At 32.0% G+C, this 22,044-nt stretch overlaps 1 protein-coding gene across 1 annotated transcript in view; it reads left to right on the forward strand.

The window, feature by feature from the left end:
• LOC119599710 (serine--tRNA ligase, mitochondrial) overlaps positions 1 to 21,786 on the forward strand; it is a 73,310-nt gene extending 51,524 nt beyond the window's left edge. The window contains exons 4-5 of the mRNA XM_037949606.1: positions 21,140 to 21,509; positions 21,571 to 21,786. Coding sequence (XP_037805534.1) covers positions 21,140 to 21,509; positions 21,571 to 21,699 — 499 coding nt within the window. The 3' untranslated portion in view covers positions 21,700 to 21,786. The remainder of the gene's footprint in view (positions 1 to 21,139; positions 21,510 to 21,570) is intronic.
• The last annotated feature ends 258 nt before the right edge of the window (positions 21,787 to 22,044 follow it).

The following is a 22,044-nucleotide window of genomic DNA, read 5'->3' on the forward strand; positions in this document are numbered from 1 at the left end:
CAGTCCGCAACGTTAAGTGACAGCTATAAACAGCTGACATAAAATACGAAAAAAATGTAAACAAGAAAAAACAGTGATGTTAAATTTTAAAAATTATGTACATCAGAAAATTTTAATTATTACGATTAATTGAAATACTTTAAAATTAATAATATAAATTAATGTACTTCTTTAATTAGTAAATATTTATTAAAAAAATATCATACTAAATGTGATGAAGTTTAAAATTAAATTAAATTAAATTTAAAATTAATTAAAAAAAAAAATCGAAAATGAAAAAGTATCTCTTACTTTTTCTGAAATATGTCAAAGAAAATATAAAAGTTGACGTTACTTTCAACATAAACGCTATAAGAAAAAAAGAAAAGACCACGAAAGAAAATAAAAATGTTTACTTTTTATAATTATGTATATCTATTTATATATATAAAAATGAATGTGTGTTTATTTGTTTGTGGATTTGTTTTTTGTTTGAAGTCTATAGACGGCTAAACTGCTGGACCGATTTTCTTGAAATTTTCACAGTGCCTTCCTGTATGTCTGGAAGGAACTATAGGCTACTTTTTATTTAGAAATTTTAAGTGGGCGAGGTGCCACGCCTACATCCACAATAATAATTAAAAGTTGGATATCTCAGAAACTGCAACAGCTAGAGTCCTCAGATTTTGTATGGACAACTTTGACATCCATATGAACATGTGGAAAAAATGGGCGGCCTATCTATAGTGGGCGTGACACCTCCCATATAATAAAATCTTAAATTAGTATATCTGAGAAAATATAACAGTTTGAGTTCTCAAATTTTTCGGAGCTTCTTTATTAACAACATGAATATTTAGGACAAAAAATAGGCGGACTAGCAATAGGGGGCGAGGCACCTCCCATATGAATCTATATATATAAAAATGAAAATGTGTTTGTATGTATGTTTGTTTGTTTGTTTGTGCTTTATAGACTGCTAAACGGCTGGACCGATTTTCCTGAAATTTTCACAGTTTCTTCCTGTATGTTGAAATTTCATGTGGGCGACGTGCCACGCCCATATTAAGAAAATATTAAATTAGTATATCTGAGATAATATAATAGTTAGAGTCTTCAAATTTTGTCGGAGCAACTTTAGTATCAATATAATTATTTAAGACAAAAAGTAGGCGGATTAGCATTAGGGGGCGTGGCACCTCCCATATAAATTAAATACAAAAATTCGTTTATCTTGGAAACTATTACAGTTAGAATATTAAAAATTTGCACGAGTAACTTTAATATCCATGTAAACATTTTGGGAAATAAATTGGCGGACTACTCATGAGGGAAGCAGCACCTCCCATATTAATAAAATACAAAAATTGGTTTATCTGGGAAACTAATAGAACTAAATTCTTCAAATTTTGCACTAAGAATCTGGGAAACTAATAGAACTAAATTCTTCAAATTTTGCACTAAGAACTTAAATATTCATCTGAACATTTTGGAGAAAAAAGAGCGGACTTTCGTCAAGGGGGGCTTGGAGCCCCCATATAAATTAAATAGGAAAATTATTATATCTGAGAAACTATTAGAGCTAGAATCTTCAAATTTTAATTGAAGAACTTTGACATTCATGTGAACATTCAGAGAATAACGGGCGGACTTTCAATGGGGGGTTTGGCACCTCACATATGAATTAAATACAAAATTTCGCTTATCTGGGAAACTAATAGAACAAGATTCTTCAAATATAGCAAGAGGAACTTTATTATACATATGAACTTTTTGGAGAAAAAAGGGCGGATTTTCATCTGGGGCTGTGAGTTCCCATATGAATTAAATAGAAAAATTCGTATATCTGAGAAACTATTAGAGCTAGAATCTTCTTTGACATTAATGTGAACATTTAGAGAATAACGGGCGGACTTTCAATGGGGTCTTGGCCTATATGAATTGAATACAAAATTTCGTATATCCGGAAAAATATTAGATTTTTTTTTAATTTGTCATCGATTACATTAAAATCTTAATTAACGTTCGGAAAAAATTTATCTCTGGAAAACATTACAGTTAGAATCTTCAAAATTATTAAGAAGATTTTTTTATTTATATTGCTTTTAGGGTAGCAAAGCACACTGGGTATAGCTAGTTAATTATATAATAATCATATAATAATATTAATTAATTTATATTACTTAATATTTAAACACAAAGAAAGAAAGTCAACTCTAATTTATTTTTACTTATTTTCCTTGTAATTTTTAATAAACTTTTGCAAATATTGATAAATTTGTTTGATATTTGACTGATTTTAACGCCGGCATTAACCTTATGGCATTTAACCAACAAAATTTGAAAAAGGCAAATCAAATGATTTTATCCATCATTTGGTTGACAGACGGGCATTTCCAAATTGTCTTTAATTGTGCTGGCCAATTAGAATATTGTCAAATATTGGTGTATTAATATCGTCACCTGAAATGCAAAAGGTCGTAACAACCCTTTTGAATTTCATTTCAATATAGTCGGTATTTTTGACAATAGGGTTCAAAAAATTTCAACAGCATGTATTTTGATGCAGTAGACCAACGGTTCCCAAATGGGGGTCCGCGGACCCCTAGTGGTCCGTAGTAAAATCCTAGGGGGTCCGCGAAGACGAACGAAAAAAACCATGAATAAACAATATTCTGCTTTTATATGTATGTATAAATATCTCCAATTTTTGTGCAATAATCCCAAATTTTTTGGTGACTTTTTGAATTTTATTTTTTCGGTTGTTTATCAGGAAGAAGCTAGGCCCTACAAATTTATTGTATAACTTTTATAAAGTACTGCGTGATTTGTAATTTTTATTTCCTGTATATGTATGTACTGAAATAATGGTTTTTATTTCAGACAAATAATACTCTGCCTTACAATTAAATTAGGGATACAGGTATTCCGGAGTATGGAGTTCAATTCAAAGACAAGCTTATTACAGATTTAAGTTTATCAAATTGTAAGCAAAAGTGTTCTCGTTTGAATGGACTAAATTATATATTTCCAAAACAGAGGTGACTCTTTATGCATCTCTTTATAAATATTCCAATCCGACGTGATACACAGATTTTAACTTGATTTTGTCGACCAATACATATTATTAAATTAACATCAGAAAATCCATAGCGTTTCGCGTAAATATGTAGCCAAAAACCATGAAGTAAAATAATTCGTTGGTATTTTAAAATTCAAATTTAAGTTCCAAATTCACAGTACTTTAACAAAGAGTTCAAATCATATATTATGCGGATAACGCATTCCGCAACAACATAGAAGAAGTGAAAACTTTCTTATATTATTTTCCCGAAAACTTAGCTCACTTACTCAGTTCACCCTTTGCAATCGCAACAAATTTTTGAAACGTGACTCCTTAAGCACATGTGACAATATTTGATAAAGAAACCTTTTCGCTACCTTGAAGAAAAATGAACATGAAAGATCTCACGATCATAAAATTAAACATCATGTTAACATATCAACAAAGAAGTCATTCTATCTTCAAAACATGCAATTGAAAACCTATCTGAAATATTATATATTCTCAACGTACGGGAATATTTTATAGATATGACATCTCTACATTTATTAGACCTAGGGATTAATGAACTAGGTCAATTTTCGGATGGACAATTATTTAGAACAATAAGATATCAAAATATGTATGGGGGTCCGCGAAATTAAATAAGTTCTTCAAGGGGTCCGCGAAGTAAAAATCTGTGGGAACCGCTGCAGTAGACCATTTTCAATCTAAAAGTCGATTTTAAATTTTTTGGTTGTTACGCCTTTTTGCATTTCAGGTGACGATATATTAATGCCTAGATTTGGGTTTTTTCTCAAAATATAATCGTTTAAAATTTTTCTGGTATTTTATTTACAAATTTGTAAACGTTGAAATTCGAATTTTTAGATTTTATATTTAAAGAAACCATAATTAGTTTTCGCTATCAACCTAAAATTACCGAAAAAAGCTTTATCTGAGAAAAAATTGTTAAAAATCAACTTATTGTCGGCTAAAAAAAGGGTCGAACCTACAATAAAATTCTTATATTTGTCAATTGTTTATTGAAGTTTTAAGTTATTTAAATTGTTAAAATTGTTTAATAAACCTAAAATAGGTTTTTATAAATACAGCCTTCTTCTCTGTATTTCTCTCTTTGAAATGTTGTATATTGTGTTTGGGCTTCTTATTCCGTCGGCAAATTTTTTAACATATTTTCGTGTTTTTTCCTTAATACAAGAATATGTAGGGTGGGTCGGAAATACGTTTTTCGCTCGGAGAAACTTCCAATAGTAAAATGATGTTGTATTTTAACGTCAAATAAAAGACTGCAAAATATTATTCAATTATTTTTATTTTATATAAAGTAAATAGAAGGTTTTATTGAAAACATGAAGTACAAATATTTTTAGAGGAGAGGGTCAATGTTAAATTTTTTGAATATTTTGCTTTCATTTTTTTTTTTTTTGTTTTTGGTGGATTTCGACAAAATTAAAAAATTGTATTTTACTATAGCCGAAAAAGTTATTGGAAGTGAAAAAATCGAAATCAACCTCTTTATGATTTATGGACTAAAATTATATTTTTTTAACAACGTAATGTTGTGGGTGGATGTCGACGAAATTAAAGGGTTAACAATTTTGGAAAAATAAAATAACAATGATTGCTAAAGTTAACGGTTTTCAAATTTAAAGAAGCGTATAAAATTTTAAACAATAATTAATAAAATTCATATAATATTTGCGACACGGTCGAATAATTAATTTATAAAATTTTCCGTCAATGTTCTGCAATAATAATTGATTTGAAATAAAAACAACAACATTGATTTTTTAACAAGAAACAAATTATTTTATTTCAAAAAACATAAAAAAATAAATTAAAATAAATTAAAAAGTTTAAATTGCCTTATCTAAAAATGTACATACATATGTAGAATTCAGCTTAACAAGTAATATATTTTCAAGTGTCTCATGTTTCATGCGATTATGATTATCAGTCAGAATAAGCTTCAACGATGAGAATGCACGTTCAATAGTTACTTGAAGATACATAATAAAAAATACTCTAAATAAACAATTCCTGAGTGGAGGAACCGCGAAACAAATTTTGCTCAATTCATAAAGTTCTGGTTCGCTATATTGTTTATTCCTTCAAAAGTGAACTAAAAACTGTTTTATACAAAATTGTATGTGCAAAATTATTACCAAATGACAGTTACCAAACTAATAATTTATTTCGTTACTCCTAAATAACCGCATGTTAAATTAAATGCACAAGTATCTTAGGTTAGGTTAGGTTGATAGGAGGATGTATTCTACATCAAATCCGAAGAAATACACCTAGGCCACTATCGGGCCTGTTGTGCGCTCCAATTCAAGAAAAAAAAAAATTGTTCACTGAATGTATTATTTTTCCATGTTCAGAAACTCAGTTTCCTGGACGTAATTCCTAAGAATCTTCCAATCGGTGTTGGTTAAGAATGTTATTTCCGGAATAACATAACTTCCAAGATACTTGGATCTAACTTCGACGAATGCCTGACAATGGCAAAGAAAGTGCTCCAGAGTTTCACTGTCCTATCCACATGCTCTACATTCGTCTGAATTCGCACGTCCAATTTTGTATAGATGTGCTCGTAATCGTGCGTGTCCACTGAGAATACGTACCATCATACTAACCTCAGACTTGCTAATTTTGAGAATATTTCTCGTCTTGCTCTCATCAGGGTCACCCCATAGAATCTTTGTGGTTCTACCCACTGTTTCATTATTCCAAGAGGCCTTATGGGATTCTCTCATCCATATTTTTAATTCAGCTTTTGTTGCGTCGAATGGTTTTGCGTTTGTCAGGTTAACTACATCGAGCTCCCTTCCCTTTAAAGCTATTACATTCGCCCTTTCGTTGCCGACTACTCCCGAGTGGCCTGGTACCCATATGATGTGAACCTTACCTCTGGGAGAGTATTCAGTTAAAGCTTTCTTACAATCCAATACGGTCTTAGATTTAATTCTATCACCTGATATCGCACAAATTGCCTTCTGGCTGTCGGTAAATATATTAAGCCCTGTGGGCGCCATATTTATTCTAATCCAATTTACACATTCCGTTATTGCTCGTACTTCTGCCTGGAAGCTTGTGTTATGATTAGGTAAACGGTGGTATATTTCTGTTTCTGGGTCTTCAATATAGAACCCCAGACCCACTTTGTCCCCTAATTTAGAGCCATCCGTGTAGCAACGGATTCCTACTGGTATTTGCTCTAATGTTCCGCTTGACCAAGACATTCTATCTGGGATTAGCGTTTCAAAGTTTCCGACATATTCAGTGTCTGGTATGCGATCAGGCACGTCCGATGAATGTGTATAACCTTCCAATGTGTCCAGTATACATTGATGACGTGTCCTATAACCGTTTTTGGCCAGTTCGCCTAAAGTAAAGAGCCGTTCGGCTGTAAGCGCCGCCTCATATCTTATATATGTTTCAATGGGTGGAATATCTAGCAACGTTTCCAGAGCCTTGGTTGAAGTAGTACACATGGCACCACTTATACCCAAGCAGCATGTACGCTGAACTCCCTGTAGTAGTTTGATATTACACTTTTTGTCCAAAGCAGTCCACCAGATTATTGAAGCATAAGCTAGAATTGGTCTAATTACACTTTTATAAAGCCAATTTGTCATAGTCGGACTAAGACCCCATTTCATGCCTATGGTTCTCCTACATATCGCCCAGCACCGATGTGCCTTGTTGATCCTATCCTCTATGTGGTGTCTCCATTTTAATTTCCGGTCAAGTATTACACCTAAGTACTTAACTTTGTCTGTCACCGGTATCTTCTTTCCCAAGAAGCAAGGTTCAGTATATGTAGAAATTTTTGTCTTTCTTGTGAAAAGACAGATTTCCGTCTTCGCCGGGTTAACATTGAGGCCTCTCGGTTGAGCCCAGCTCAAGGCCGTATTCAGAGCCTCCTCCTCCGTATTCAGAGCCTCCTCCTCCTACTACCAGTGTATACAGTTTGCTATCGAAAGATTCACCTATGTAGTGGACAACTTCATTTAAAGCGGTTTCCACCGATCGTCCCTTTACATAAGCATGCTGCTTATATTTAAGGTCTTTGTATGGTATGCTGCTTTTAACCATGCTATCGACTATCCGTTCCAAGGTTTTAAGTAGGAAGGACGTAAGACTTATCGGTCGATAGGACTTAGGTGTCGCATAGCTAGGTTTCCCTGGTTTGGGTATAAATATTACCCTTGCATCCTGCCATTTAACTGGGGTATATGCCAATTTTAAGCATGCAGTGAATATCTGTGACAGATGTACGGAAACCAGTCCCGCCTCCATCTGCAAAAGTGCCGGGAACATTCCATCCGGCCCTGCAGCTTTATAGGAAGCAAAGCTCTTGATTGCCCCTTTAACCATGTCAGTTGTAATAACTATTTCCGTGTTACCCTCCCCTTCCTCCAATATGGGTTCATCTATGTTATTCGATATACCGGGTGGGAAATGAGAATCCATTAGGAGTTTCATTGTCTCCTCCATATCCTCAAGCCTCCTGCCCGTGTCATCGATCATAGATTCCGGTTGGACATGAGTTTTGGATAGGAATTTTTTTATCTTCGATACGTCATTTACGCTATCTACCTGTTCACAGAAAAGTTTCCAGGAGTCTCGTTTGGCTTTTCGAACGATTTTCTTATATTCACCAAGTTTATTACGATACTCATTCCAGTATACTGCGGTCTTTTTACGCCGTGCCCGGTTAAATAGTTTGCGAAGAGTCTTCCCAAGGTTCCGGATCTCGAACGATTCAACCAGGGCACTTGTGAACGTTTCCACTTTGGCATCTATATCCTCTTTATTTCGACATTGAAAAGTGTCCTGACCTAAACGGTTCTTTAGTAAGGTCCCGAACATTGTCCAATTAGTTTTAGACTTATTCCGAAACTTTATCGGCATTGGTGGTGGCCTTAGTATTTTGAATCTTATGTACCGATGATCAGAAAAGGTGCTCGTCCGAAACTCTCCAATCCTGAATTTCGTTTATAAGCTCTTCTGAACATATAGTTATATCTAATACTTCTTCTCTGATTCTATTGACGAAGGTAGCTTTATTACCTAAGTTCAATGTTATCAAGTCTTTAGTATTAAAGAAATCTTATTTTTCCTTTGTGCCTCTTCAACCAGTTTCATCAGATCCGACGTTGGTGGTAGTGTCGGAGAATCGAAAGGCAGGTAAATAGATGCAAGGAATATGTTGCCACGACCTTGCTTCAGCACCGTTGCATCCGATGTTGATAATCCTGTTGAGAGGAGAAAACATAAGTTCTTGTGACATAAGATACATGTTCTCGGTCGAGATCCTGTATCAGCGTAGAAAATTTGGAAATTTACGTGATTTAATCCAGAAACCTTGTTGCGAATCGTCCAAGGTTCCTGGATTAAAGCTATATGTATTTTACCTGTGTTGATTTTAGCCATCAGAGCGTTGGTAGCTGTCTCGCTCCGATGGAGGTTTATTTGGATAACCTCAATCATGGTCATCCATTAAACTGTCTTCCAGCGAGTTGGTGGTCACCTCCTCGCTCTTTGGATTTGACTCCTCCGGATAGCCTGAAGTGGCTATTAATGCAGTGGGTACTGTTGATGGCACTGCGGTGTCCTTATCAGGCATAGGAATAGCAGTATTTTTAATAGACACAAGTATCTTACAGGACACATTAAAAAAATTTGCCAACAAAATGAGAAATCCAAACATAATTTACTTATATGCATACATATGTATGTATGTATGTATGTATGTATGTATGTATGTATGTATGTATGTATGTATGTATGTATGTATGTATGTATGTATGTATGTATGTATGTATGTATGTATGTATGTATGTATGTATGTATGTATGTGTGTATGTATGTATATTGTACAACATTTCAAAGAGAATGGTGCAAACACCCAGTTAATTTCTATACATTATAAAAACATTAAGCAGGGCCCAAATTACGGCATACGATACCGATCAAAATCTCAATAGAATCTAAATGGACATTACAGCTAATGAGTTTGTTTCTGTTTCTTCGACTTTGCTGTTTACTTTTGCTTTGGGTACAACTGCTGAAAAACTTTAAGCAAATCAGAAATTTGCTAATTTCAAGCAAGCAATACAAATTCTGCATCAAAGGCATGTTGTCTTTGAATGGTTGCAAATACTCTAGTTCGGAAATATATCTACAGAGCTGGACCCCAATGTATTGCCGTACTTCCACAGCGTGAATCTTTTGTTCAAAAAAACTAAATTATGAATACATGTCTATCGCTTATAAAAATGTTCGTGGCTTGAGAACAAAACTAACAACATTATACCTCAGTAAAAAAATTATATGTGCATGGTATTATTCTGCGCTACTGCTAAGAAAACAAACTTTTTTTTAATGTTTATTTTAAATTTTATTTTGTATATATATACACTTAAAAAAACTAAAAAAAATTCTTTCAACTTCATAATTTATGAACAAAAAATACTTTTTTCTTATTACTCCATAGTAAATAATTATATGTGCAAAAACAAAATCTATTATTAATTATTATTCTAAAAAATTTAAATTATGATATTAATAAGATATTGTGTTTCCTTTATTTATGATGACCTGCTGTAACCTGCGTGGCATGGAATTGGCCAGATTTTTTAACGTTGATACATCAATTTTTTCCCACTCTTTCATTATTGATTCGTTAACTCCTTTAGTGTCGTGTACTGTTTTGATTTTGAAAATATTTTAGCGGAAAGTATCCCCCATAGATCCTCTATTGGATTTAAGTCTGGACTTAGTGCTGGCCAATCCAATAATGGTATATTATGGCTTTCAAAAAAACTTTTTGTGTGTCGAGCGACATGTATTGGAGCGTTGTCCTGTTGAAAAGTCCAATTATCACCGTATAATTCAGCTGCAAAATCAATTAAATTGTTTCCAACAAAGCATATTTGGGACTTTCCAAGAGCTCCGAATGCAGCCCAAACCATTAGACTCCCACCACCGTGGTTTCGATTGTAGCACATTTGTCGAGGATGACGCAGATCTCTCTAATACTTATGGATACCATCAGGTCCGTCCAAATTAAACTTTTTCTCGTCGCTAAATATTACATTTTCAAATTCCTCCTCCCAAAATTTATATTTTTCAACAAATGCAATCCGGGCATTTTTATGACGTTGGGTAGGTCTTGGTTTTGGAATCTTATTTTCATACCGAAGACCTAAATCTGCCTTTATTAGTTGCTGGATACGCTGTCTCGTGACATTTAAATCTAATTCCACTTTTATTTGACGGCAGCTCATATTTTCTTCGGCAGCTAAATGTCGAATACGTCTCTTTGTCCTTTCACGGTAGGGATTCGTCCACTGCCCTTTATGGAGCCGTAGTTTCTTGGGTCTTTTAAAAAAATTGAGATCGTATTGCGATGACGAATTGTTGCAGCTGCAATGTCACATGTCTCATGCCTTCAATTTTTCCACGCTCCTCATCGGAAAGTTCACAACTACGTGGCATTTTGAACGTAAAAAAATTGTGGATAACACATAACTTCAGATTTTAATAAAAAAAATAATACTTACTCACCGTCGATATAAAATTATATATATCAAACACAAATTAAGAATTGATATATTTACTCTTTAAGCTAAAGAACGAGAATGATTGACTATGCACATATAATTGTTTTCTATTAAAATTTTAACTTAAAGTGGTAATCTCAGATAACGGTATCACAAATAAAGTCCAAAGATCATGTAAGTACATACTAACAAAGAGAGTGTACAAAAAAACAAAAAAATTGATCACAGTCAAAATTAAATTATCACTAGTTTTCAGTTCTGAGGACAAAAAGAAATTTTGCACATATAATTTTTTTACTGAGGTACATGAATAGTTTTCACATCGATCAACAAGTATAAGTATTTACGGAGACATAGCTAAATGATAATTTTTTAAATACTGAAATACTTTGCAACAAATTCAATATCTTTCGTCGTGATCTTGGCAACAAATCTACAGGAGGGGTATCCTAATTACTATTTCGTACAATTTACCTTTTGAGCTTGTAGTAATATATTTACCTCATGATATAGAATTTATAGCTGTTTCAATAATAGTGAATGGTCATCGAATTTTTATTACTTGTTCATATATTCCGCCATCTTATCCACAAGCTGTATACACGCAGAAGCTATCAGTTCTGTAGTTCATTCTTCAAAAAACGGTGATTTTATTTTTGTCCTTGGAGATTTAAATCTACCTTTAATTCAATGAATATTCTTACCAGATAAAGGTTATATTATTCAAATGAAGCAGAATTCCAATATCGACGAATTTTTTAATATACTGTATGATTTAGGTCTATTCCAAATTAATGGCATTTAAAACATTAATTTAAAATTATTGGATTTAATATTCGCAAATGATGTGACTAATAGTTTTATTAAACGTTCATTCACTATTACCAGTCCAGAAGATAGTTATCACCAAACGCTCGTATTAAGTACATTCATTCCATTTAATTCATCGATGCCTTCGTGTAGTAAAAATAAGAAAGTTTTTATATAAAAAGTTGAATAAGCTCCTAATCAATACGAATTAGTACTCCTTATTTTCATGCTATTCTAATGTTGATGATATGTCTAATACCTTTTACTCTATGGTTAATTCCTTTTTGAATATATGTGTTCCTAAGCAAATATCTAGACAGTTATCCGATCCACCATGGAATAATAAACAACTGGCTCGTGTGAAAAATAAGAAGAATAAATACTATAAAAAATGTTAACAATCTGGTTGTTATATTGTATACATACGATATTCTGTTACCCGTGCAGAATACACAATACTTAATAAATCATGTTATGGTAAATATGTAAATACAATAAAATTCAACTTTAAGCGTAATCCGAAATCGTTTTTCAAATTCGTTAATTCCAAGAAAAAAGTAACTGGTTTTCCATCATCTATGAAATTTCAGCAGATTGAATCTAGCGATGACAGCATTATGAGCAATTTATTTGCCAACTTCTTTTCAACTACTTATTCGGATACCTTCAATTAACATTCCTACGATTTCTATGGAATTAAGAAAACTAAAGTTCTCCTATAACTTTGAACCTGACAACATTCGTAACATTTTAATCAAGAAATAAATCCGATATTACAAATTAATTATATAATTGCAAAACTAAGCATAATTCCCAAATTATTTGAGAAAATTATTACGGATGATTTATGTTATCAAGTTTCTAACTTGATATCTCCTTATCAGCACGGTTTCAGAAAGAAGTGTTCCACTACAACAAATCTTCATCTTTCAACAGTTGCTTATAGTGGATTTTTTCATCAGCAACAAACAGACGTCATTTGCACGGATTTCAGCACGGATTTGATAAAGTCAATCATGTACTTTTGAAGAAGAAACTATATTTAATGGGATTTTCTGATCTCAGTTTAAAATGGATTTACAGCTGCTCCAGAAGTATTGATGTTTTTTCTGGTGTACTTCAGGGTAGCCATCTTGGACCACTTCTGTTTTCTTTGTTTATTAACGACTTACCTGATATGATTCACTATTCCAATATCCTAATGTACGCTGATTATTCCTCAGTTATCACCAAATATCCGATCAGAAACTTATTCAAAATTACCTAAATTCGTTTCATTTATGGTGCAATATAAATCTAATTGTAGATAACTTCGTGGATCTAGGAGTTCTACTTGATTCTAAACTAAACTTAATTCCGCACATAACTATGACAGTTAATAAAGCTAGAAGCGTACTTAATTTTATATTACTAAATCGTTCTACACATCTCGGCCTTACATACTCGAGTATGGATCCATAACATGGGATCCTCAATATAAAAAACTATTCCGACATTATCGAATCTGTCCAGAAACAATTTCTGCTGTTTTGTCCCCGAGAGCTGAATTTTAATTCCGACACTTAAAAGCCGTAGAACTATGTTGAATGTCTCGTTCATTTACAATATAATTACTGGTGATATAACCTCCAGTTTTTTAATCCATAATATCACGTTTAATGTTCCTCAACGTCCGTCACGCAATTTTTCCCCATTATCAGTACAATTTTTTAGATCCAACTACGCTGGTGCTGATCCATTAGGGAGAAAGTGTAACAAATTTAATAAATTGTATATGTTAATTGATTTTTCTTTATCGAATAATGTTATTAAAAATAATGTAATCATTTATTTAAATTCGTAGTTTTTAAAATTAATATCATGTAATAAGTATTACTTAATATGCCTGCAAGGAATATTTCCATAGGAAAATAAATAAATAAAAATAATTGACCAAAAGTAATTGAAACACTAGTCTAATCACCCAACATGAATTCCACAGGAAAATTATGGAAGCATTTAGATTGGCAAAGTCGTACAAGTCCAATTTCTTCTAAGAATGAGCCCAAAAAAAGACAGCAAGAAGAATGGTATAAAATCAGGATGGATTATTTGAAAATATTATCTCTAATATACCAAATTGTCTATCTGAAGTTGTAAAAAATAATGACTGGTAGCCTACCAGTGGTAGGGTAATAATAGTTTTATTTTTAAAATCATAATATAAGAAATTATGTAACAAGTTAAAAAACCGAATATTAATGAAGCTTTAATTTTTTTAAGTTATAATTTTTTGCGGTTTTATTTTATTTGTTTTTATCATTAATTTTTATCTCAAGAATAATGTATTTGAACTTTTTTCATTTTCGTTTAATTACAAAAAAATATTCATATTTTTCTTAAAATTCCTGCTTAAATTTCAATATATCTGAATAATACCCGGGCTATCGTTTATACAAATTACTTAACCTGGAAGCAAGGTTGGCAACCGTTATCGCTAAGCTATCGTTACCGCTAAAATACCTTTTTAGCACAACTACCGTTACCGCTAACATACCGATACCGAAATAAGCCAAAATACCGATAACGCTAAAATATCAATACCGAAATAAGCTAAAATACCAATAACGCTAAAATACCAATACCGATAACGCTAAAATACCAATACCGATATTTTATTAAAAAGAAATAAAGTAAATATTCACTTTATTAATATTGTTAACATCACTGGCGATTTTTCATTTCTTTCTCAAACAATGGCAACCTTCTTTTTATACCCACCATCAAAAAAGGAGGGATGTATTTCTGAATTGCTGAGTTTAATCGCGATACTAATGGTTATAAATCAATTTTTGGACGTTTAAGATATCTTTATACCCTCCACCACCATCAGTAATGATAGAGGGTATATATAACTTTGTCCCAACAAAGTATATATATTCTTGATCCTTGATTCTGAAATTCTGAGTCGTCTCTCTGTCTGTTTGTCGCACATTATTTTTTTTGTGCCAGGGATCAAGTGTGTTCAATTGATCCAATATTTCCCATAGCACCTATATAAAGGTGTATATTCCCGGAAATTAGTTTATCGTCCCTCAAATACATCGGTATCAACACAAAATTTTGTACATAAAACTATAATATGAATGGAAATCAAACTACCAACGTAGATCTCAGTCGGTCCACAATTGGTCATAGCTCCTATATGAGGTCCTCTTCCACAAATCATCTAAACGCACATATTTCATTGATAAATAAAGCTTTTTTGATAAACTTCAAGCTGAATATGTTTTGTGTACATACAAATCATTCTACCAAATTTCGGATCGGTCCATTATTATTCGTAGCTCCCATATAACCCCCACTTCCGAAAATCACTTAAACGCATATATTTAATTGTCAAATAAAGGTATCTGGATAAAATTCGACACAAATATGTTTCGTCTATATATGAATTACTCTACGAAATTTTTTTCGGATAGGACCATAATTGGTCATAGCTCCCACATAAGGTCCACTTCCGAAAATCACTTAAACGCATATGTTTCATTGATAAATAAAGCTATCGGTATAAAATTCAACTTGAATATGTTTTGTGTACATATAAATCATTCTACCAATTTTTCCCCGGATCGGTCAATTATTGGTCATAGCTCCCATATAAGGCCCTCTTCTGAAAATCATTTAAACTCACATATTTCATTGTCAAATAAAGCTATGTTGATAAAATTCAACACAAATATGTTTTGTGTACATACATATGAATCACATATTTTATTAATTAATAAATCTATTGGAGTAATATTCGACTTGATTTTTTTGTTTGCATATAAATCATTATACGAAATTTTTTTTCATAGGTCCATAATTGGTCACAACTCCCATATAAAGATCATTTCCGAAAATTACTTAAACGCACATTGACAATCAAAGTCATCGGGATCAAATTCGACATAAATGTGTATTTTGTATATATAAATCATTATACGGAATTTTACTTCTGAAAATCACTTAATACCACTCAATTCATTATTAAGTCATTATATCCAGATAAAATTCTACATGAGTATGTTTGTGTATAGATAAATCATTATATTAAAATGTTTGCAACTGGCCTATTAATATAAAATTTTATGAACCTAATCGAAATTAATTCCACATATGCATACGGAAACAAAAATTTTTACAAGTTATCTAAAAATTGGATAGTTAAATGGGTTTTAATAAAAAGTAGATTGCTGGTGGAGGGTATTTAAAATTCGGCATTGCTTTTATTCCTATATAAAACTTAGTTGTGCCATTTTTTGGAGAGATAATAGTATATTTGACGTAGTTTTGAGTTAAAAACCCCAAATCGGAAGGTCTGGTTGTATGGGGACTAGGATAAATAATGGACCGATTTCAACCATTTTTAATAGTCCTTGTGCCGAAAAACTCGTATGGTCCAAATTTTATCAAAACATCTTGTAGCTTGCGCACAAGGTTTACATGGACAGCCAATCAGCCTACACCACTATAGTGGGGAGGGTATTTTGCGTTTGTGCTGAAGTTTGTAACGCATAAAAATATTGGTCCTACACCCACTTTAAAGTATACCGATCTAACTGGTTGAACTATATCCAAGGAACAGATGGATAAGCTGCGATATGTACGATATAACTATCAGGAAAAAGGTATTTCTCGGTATAATACTGGGTGGCATTTTGTCACTTTTACTCTGGGTTATCACGATTAATAGCCTCCTAAGAACCCTAACTGATAAAGGACTTAAAACTGATATGCAGACGATGTCATAATACTTTTAAATGGAAAGGATCCAAATAACTTATGTAGAAGAGCTGAGGAGGCTCTGAATACGGCCTTGAGCTGGGCTCAACCGAGAGGCCTCAATGTTAACCCGGCGAAGACGGAAGTCTGTGTTTTCACAAGAAAGATAAAAATTTCTACGTATACTGAACCCTGCTTCCTAAACAAGAAGATACCAGTGACAAAGTTCAAAGTCCATTAATTCAACTATCCCCACCACCTTCCCATTTGGGGTTTTTAACTCATACCTATGTCAAATATACTACTATCTCACCAAAAATGTATATAGGCATAAACGACTATGCCCCCATACAACCCCCCTTTAAAAAATATCTTAAACGTCCAAAAATTTACTTGTACCCATTAGTGATGAAATTCTGCATAACTAACATCCCTCTTCCCAATTTGTTGAGGATCTGCCCATATTTGACCCTAACTCCCATATAAAGCTTCTTTTAAAAATTTTGTTTTTCATCAATAAATTGCTTTAATACATCGGAATTAAGGTAAAATTCAACATAATAGTTTTTTTATGAAAAATAAATAATTTTTAAAATATACCCATGGTGTAGGGTACAATATAGTCGGCCATGCCCGACTATACTTTCATACTTGTTAGTTATTTAAATCATACTGAAATTACTGCTAAAATATATTTTTTGTACACTACCGATAACGCTAAAATATCAATACTGAAATAAGCCAAAATAGCGATAACTCTAAAATATCAATACCGAAATTAGTCAAAATACCGATAACGCTAAAATACCAATACCGAAATAAGCCAAAATACCGATAACGCTAAAATACCAATACCTAAATAACTCAAAATACCGATACCGCTACCTTATCACCGTTTCGAAACGGTTGCCAACCTTGCCTGGAAGACAAACGGAGCTCGATGAAATTTGCTCATTTAACCATGTTTCAATTATTGTAACCACATCAAATAAACTGTTACTTAGAAAATTTCTCAATTCTTCGAGTTTGTTCGACGTACCACCTAGTGCTAAACTTTGAAGATTATGGTAACCAATTTTTAAATTATTGGAGTAATTATAAAGCCTTAATTGGAATTCATTATTTAAGCAAAGGAGTGAAGAATAGATTAAAAAGAAATCGAAAAAGATAATATAAATTTCTGGTAGAAGATAAAAAATAATTATGTGAATTTAACAAAGATTATTTTCTTTGTATATTATACTAGTTTTTAAGAATGTCCCTGCCAGATTTAAACCTGCTTTGCAGAAATATTAGTAGTATTTACAAAATTAAGGATAATAAATTAAAATACAATCAAATTAATTAACAAAATAATACAAACATTTTTTAGTTAAAATTTTTGTTTAATATATTTTTTCTTTTAATAGCTTATAAACCCAGGAAAATTAGACAAAAAATGAGCAATCTGGGGAATATCTGAAATAAATGAAAATTGGCACATAGCTTCCCCTTAGCATAATACGTAAGGAATTAAAAGGCACCGAAAATATCTTGAGCGCTAAGCGAGATATTGGAGATCAAAGGTTACAAAAATTTGTTTTTGCCGAATATCTTGCTTAATATGCATCTATAGAGAATTGATTTTCCTACATTTTGGTTGAAAAGTATTATTGAGTATCATGAGTTGTTTTCGAGCTATAGTGCATTATTTTTTCCATTGCGCTAATATTTATTTTCAAATCTTAATATAGATTGTACTAATAACAAGTTAGTCATAATTTTTACGTTATTCATAAGCAGTTAATATGTATATGATTTTACACTAATACACGTTTTATCTAAAATTCGCTCTATTACCCATAGTGCAATGTCTGTCTATCCATAATTTCAAATAGTATCACAGGTCATATTTATAACCAGAATTAGAAACAAATTGGTGGTCATAATCCACATATTTAGAGTAATTTTTCCACCAAATTTTATAAAAATTAGACTTTATCTTTAAATATTTTGTAACAATTTTCAAAAGACTGTGGTTTTCCTTAATATTGGAAACAAGAGCTAGTTGAAGTCGTAGTCTGATTTCAATGAAATTCGGTAGAAATATATTTCTGATTTGGAGATTATTTCCACAAATTTTTTTCAAATTATATACATAATTGTGACCTGTGACCACATCGGAAATTTCGGATAGACGAACATTGCACTATAGGCCAGAGAGTGATTCTGTGATAAGGGATGTAACAGAAATTAATTATGTACTTTTGGCTAATATTAGAAAGAAAATTTACGACATTATCTGTATAGGGGAAGCTATGTACCAATTTTCATTTAGCTATCTAAAATTCCGCAGCAAAACCCTTATTTTCCTGGGCTATTAGGAAAATTAGTCGAAAAAACTGAGCCAACTGGGATTTTAGATAGCTTTATGAGAGTCGGCGCGGGGCTTCGTATTGGGATCTCAATTAAAGAGCTAAAAGGCACCATTAATATCATCACAAAAATCAGTTTTTTACAATTATTTTGCATATATTGACGACTTTAGATGATGCTGGATTTCTGTTGACAATTAAATTTCCTACATTTTAGTTCAAGACTATTTTTGCACATCATTAGTTATTTTCGAGCTATAGTAGATATGTATATTTTTTCATTTTCTAATCTTAATATAGTTCGCATCGATAACAATTTTGTCATAATGTTTGCGTTATTTATAAGCTTTTAATATATGCATATACGCTGTTATATGCTTTATCTCTGAATCTCTCTGTTGCCCATAGTGCAATGTCTGTCTATCTATCCTCGTTGATTTTGCATACTTTGTCATTGGGGTTAAGGATAGCAGATTTGGAGTGCTTTTTTAAATCGAGTGGTTTAAAATTTTTTACAAAAATACTGTTACCAATGGAATCTTGCGTTTCATCTGGTATTTGAATGTCTTATCTTACAAACTCTATTCTTAGAGTACCATTGCCCACCTTTAACAGCCAAGTAAATACAACCTTCTTTCCGGTCCCTTTTATATTAGCGGATATCAAAAATCTTAATACTCAGTCCATAGTCCTATAATTTTATTTCTAACAACATTAAGGTAAACCCAATGACAGTATCATATGCTTGGCATTTCTTATCTTCATTGGTCTTTAGAGGGCTTTAAAATGAACTGAAAGGTAATGTTAGGTAATTTTCAGCTTCCTATGTCATTAGCGGTCTTTAACATAAGCTTAAATGTTAAAAATTTAATTTTACCACGCCCTTTTTCCTCCAAATTCCCCGCCTACAAGCTAAAAATCTGGTATATGATGATACACCAACGAAAAAATAGTCGCATTTGGTTGGCTTAATTAAGTTTTATACCCATTTACACATACATAAAATCTCGTAAATTTCAATTAAAATCTTTTTGCAAATCTAGACCGTTAACACTTACTTACTCTTCTTGACATTTAGGAAGATTTATTTTTTTCTAATATTTCTCGAAAAAGTGTGTGATATGAGAAATAAGAAGGAAAAATGGGATATTTATTAAAATTTTATTTATAATAAAAAAAAAAAAATATTTAAATATAACATTACCTTTAATATTAGATTAACTTTTTATTCAAGTTTTTCAATTTATAAAAATTTTGTGGACATTTTAATTTTTTTTTGTTTGTTTTGTTTTTCTCTTTTTTTTCTTGTGTAGCGTCGTATTTTTATACCCACCATCAAAAAAGATGGGGGTATATTGATTTTGTCATTCCGTTTGTAACACATCGAAATATTGGTTATAGACCCACAAAAGTATATATATTCTGGGTCGTCATTAAATTCTAAGACGATCTAGCCATGTCTGTCCGTCTGTCCGTCTGTCTGTCTGTCTGTCTGTTGAAAGCACGATAGAGTCCGAATGGAAAGAGCTAGAGGGTTTTAGCTTTAATAGCCATAACTTGTTTAAAAATACGAATATGGCAATGAAATTCGACATAATAAGTTTCTTATGATCCGAAATCACTATGCAAAATTTTATGAGGATCGGTTCATAATTGACCCTACCCCCCATATAATGTCCCCTTCAGAAAATGACTTTAACGCTCATTATTGGCTTAAAAATACTAGTATATAGATGAAATTCGACATAAGTAAGTTTCATACGAGTCAAAATCTATCTAAAAAATTTTATGAGGATCGGTCCATGATTGGCCCTACCCCCCATATAAGGTCTCCTTCAAAAAATGACTGCAACGCTCATTAATGGTTTAAAAATACGAGTGTAGCGATGAAATTCGACACAAATAAATTTAATACGAACCAAAATCTGTCTACCAAATTTATGATTAGCGACCCATAATTGACCCTACCCCCCTATATAAGGTCCCCTTCAGAAAATTACTTTAACGCTTATAACTGGCCCAAAAATACGAGTACACAGATGAAATTCGACATAAGTAAGTTTCATTCGAGTCAAACGAGGTTTGATGGTGGGTATATAAGATTCGGCATAGCCGAATATAACACTCTTACTTGTTTAGTATTATTTAGGGAAAAACAGAGTTGCATCACTAAAAACTATTAGATTTTGAGTAGATTTTAACGAAATCTAGTTACGAAGTAGATTTTGTTTTGTATGGGAAATATTGTTAAAATCGACAAGATTTGGCTCGAAATCTCATAAGTACTAGATTTCGTGTGTGTAAATGGGGTATTAAATGAAAATATTTAAAAGCTACATTGTGATACCAAAAAATCCAAATTAATCGTAATATATGTACAATGTACATACATATGTATGAACTAAATATTCAATGCCATTTTGCGTGTGGGTGATAGAGAAAAACAGGTATAAGGTTCAGTTTTTTCAGCTAAAAATACATTAAAATGAGTCGAATTGGCTTTAAAAGTTTTTAATCAATTATTATATAATCAAAAATAATGTTGATGATACATTGTTTTGCAACGATTTATATCAAAATATTAATATTATTTTATTTTTTCATTTTAGAGTTCATCAATTCACCAAAGTCGAAATGTTTACTGTCTGTTCCCAAAATCAATCCGAGCATATGTTAGAAAGTTTTAAGGATTTGGAAATGGATTTATTTAAAAAGTTAAATTTAAATTTTCGGCTTTTAGACATGCCGCCTACAGAACTAGGTGCATCTGCTTATCAAAAATATGATATTGAATCATGGATGCCGGGAAGAAAATTATGGGGTGAAATCTCAAGTTGTAGTAATTGCACGGACTATCAATCTAAACGTCTTAATATAAAATACATTGCAAATAACGGAGATGTACTATACGCTCATACTGTCAATGGCACTGCGTCAGCTATACCTAGATTATTGATTAGTCTAATAGAATCCAATCAGGTACACTGAGATGATTTCATATTTGTTAAATATTTTACTCTTATTTTTTATTATATTTTAGGTTGATAAAAGTACAGTGAAATTGCCCGATATCCTTTTAAATTATATGAGAAAATCCAATGTCAGCAAAGAAAGAAACATACCAGAAATCAAATTAGTAAAACATATTAAGTCCACTCCAAATGTGTAATTACATACTTGTTTGTTAATGATGTAAAACTTATGCATTAAAAATATAATTTTTTTTAAATAAATGTCGCATTATATTTAAACTAAATAAAGTGGATTACATAAATATTTGTATTTTGATATGATTTCCTTTTAACATCCGAGCAAAAAATTAGAGATTACCATAAGAACGGCTTGCCACATAACGACTTATACCCCGTTCACATGATGCAATTATTCGTCATCCACGCTCTCATTCATCCAACCCCCAATTACAAACTGAATGACATGGTTGGCCATACAAAATTTCAGCTGCGAATTACACAAGCTGCACGTAATTCAGTTTGAATTACGTACGAATTACGAA

The sequence above is a fragment of the Lucilia sericata genome, unplaced genomic scaffold (genome assembly GCF_015586225.1).
Source record: "Lucilia sericata isolate MDLA Ls3-8-SP2 unplaced genomic scaffold, ASM1558622v1 Contig000085F_arrow, whole genome shotgun sequence".
NCBI classification, from domain to species: Eukaryota; Metazoa; Arthropoda; class Insecta; order Diptera; family Calliphoridae; genus Lucilia; species Lucilia sericata.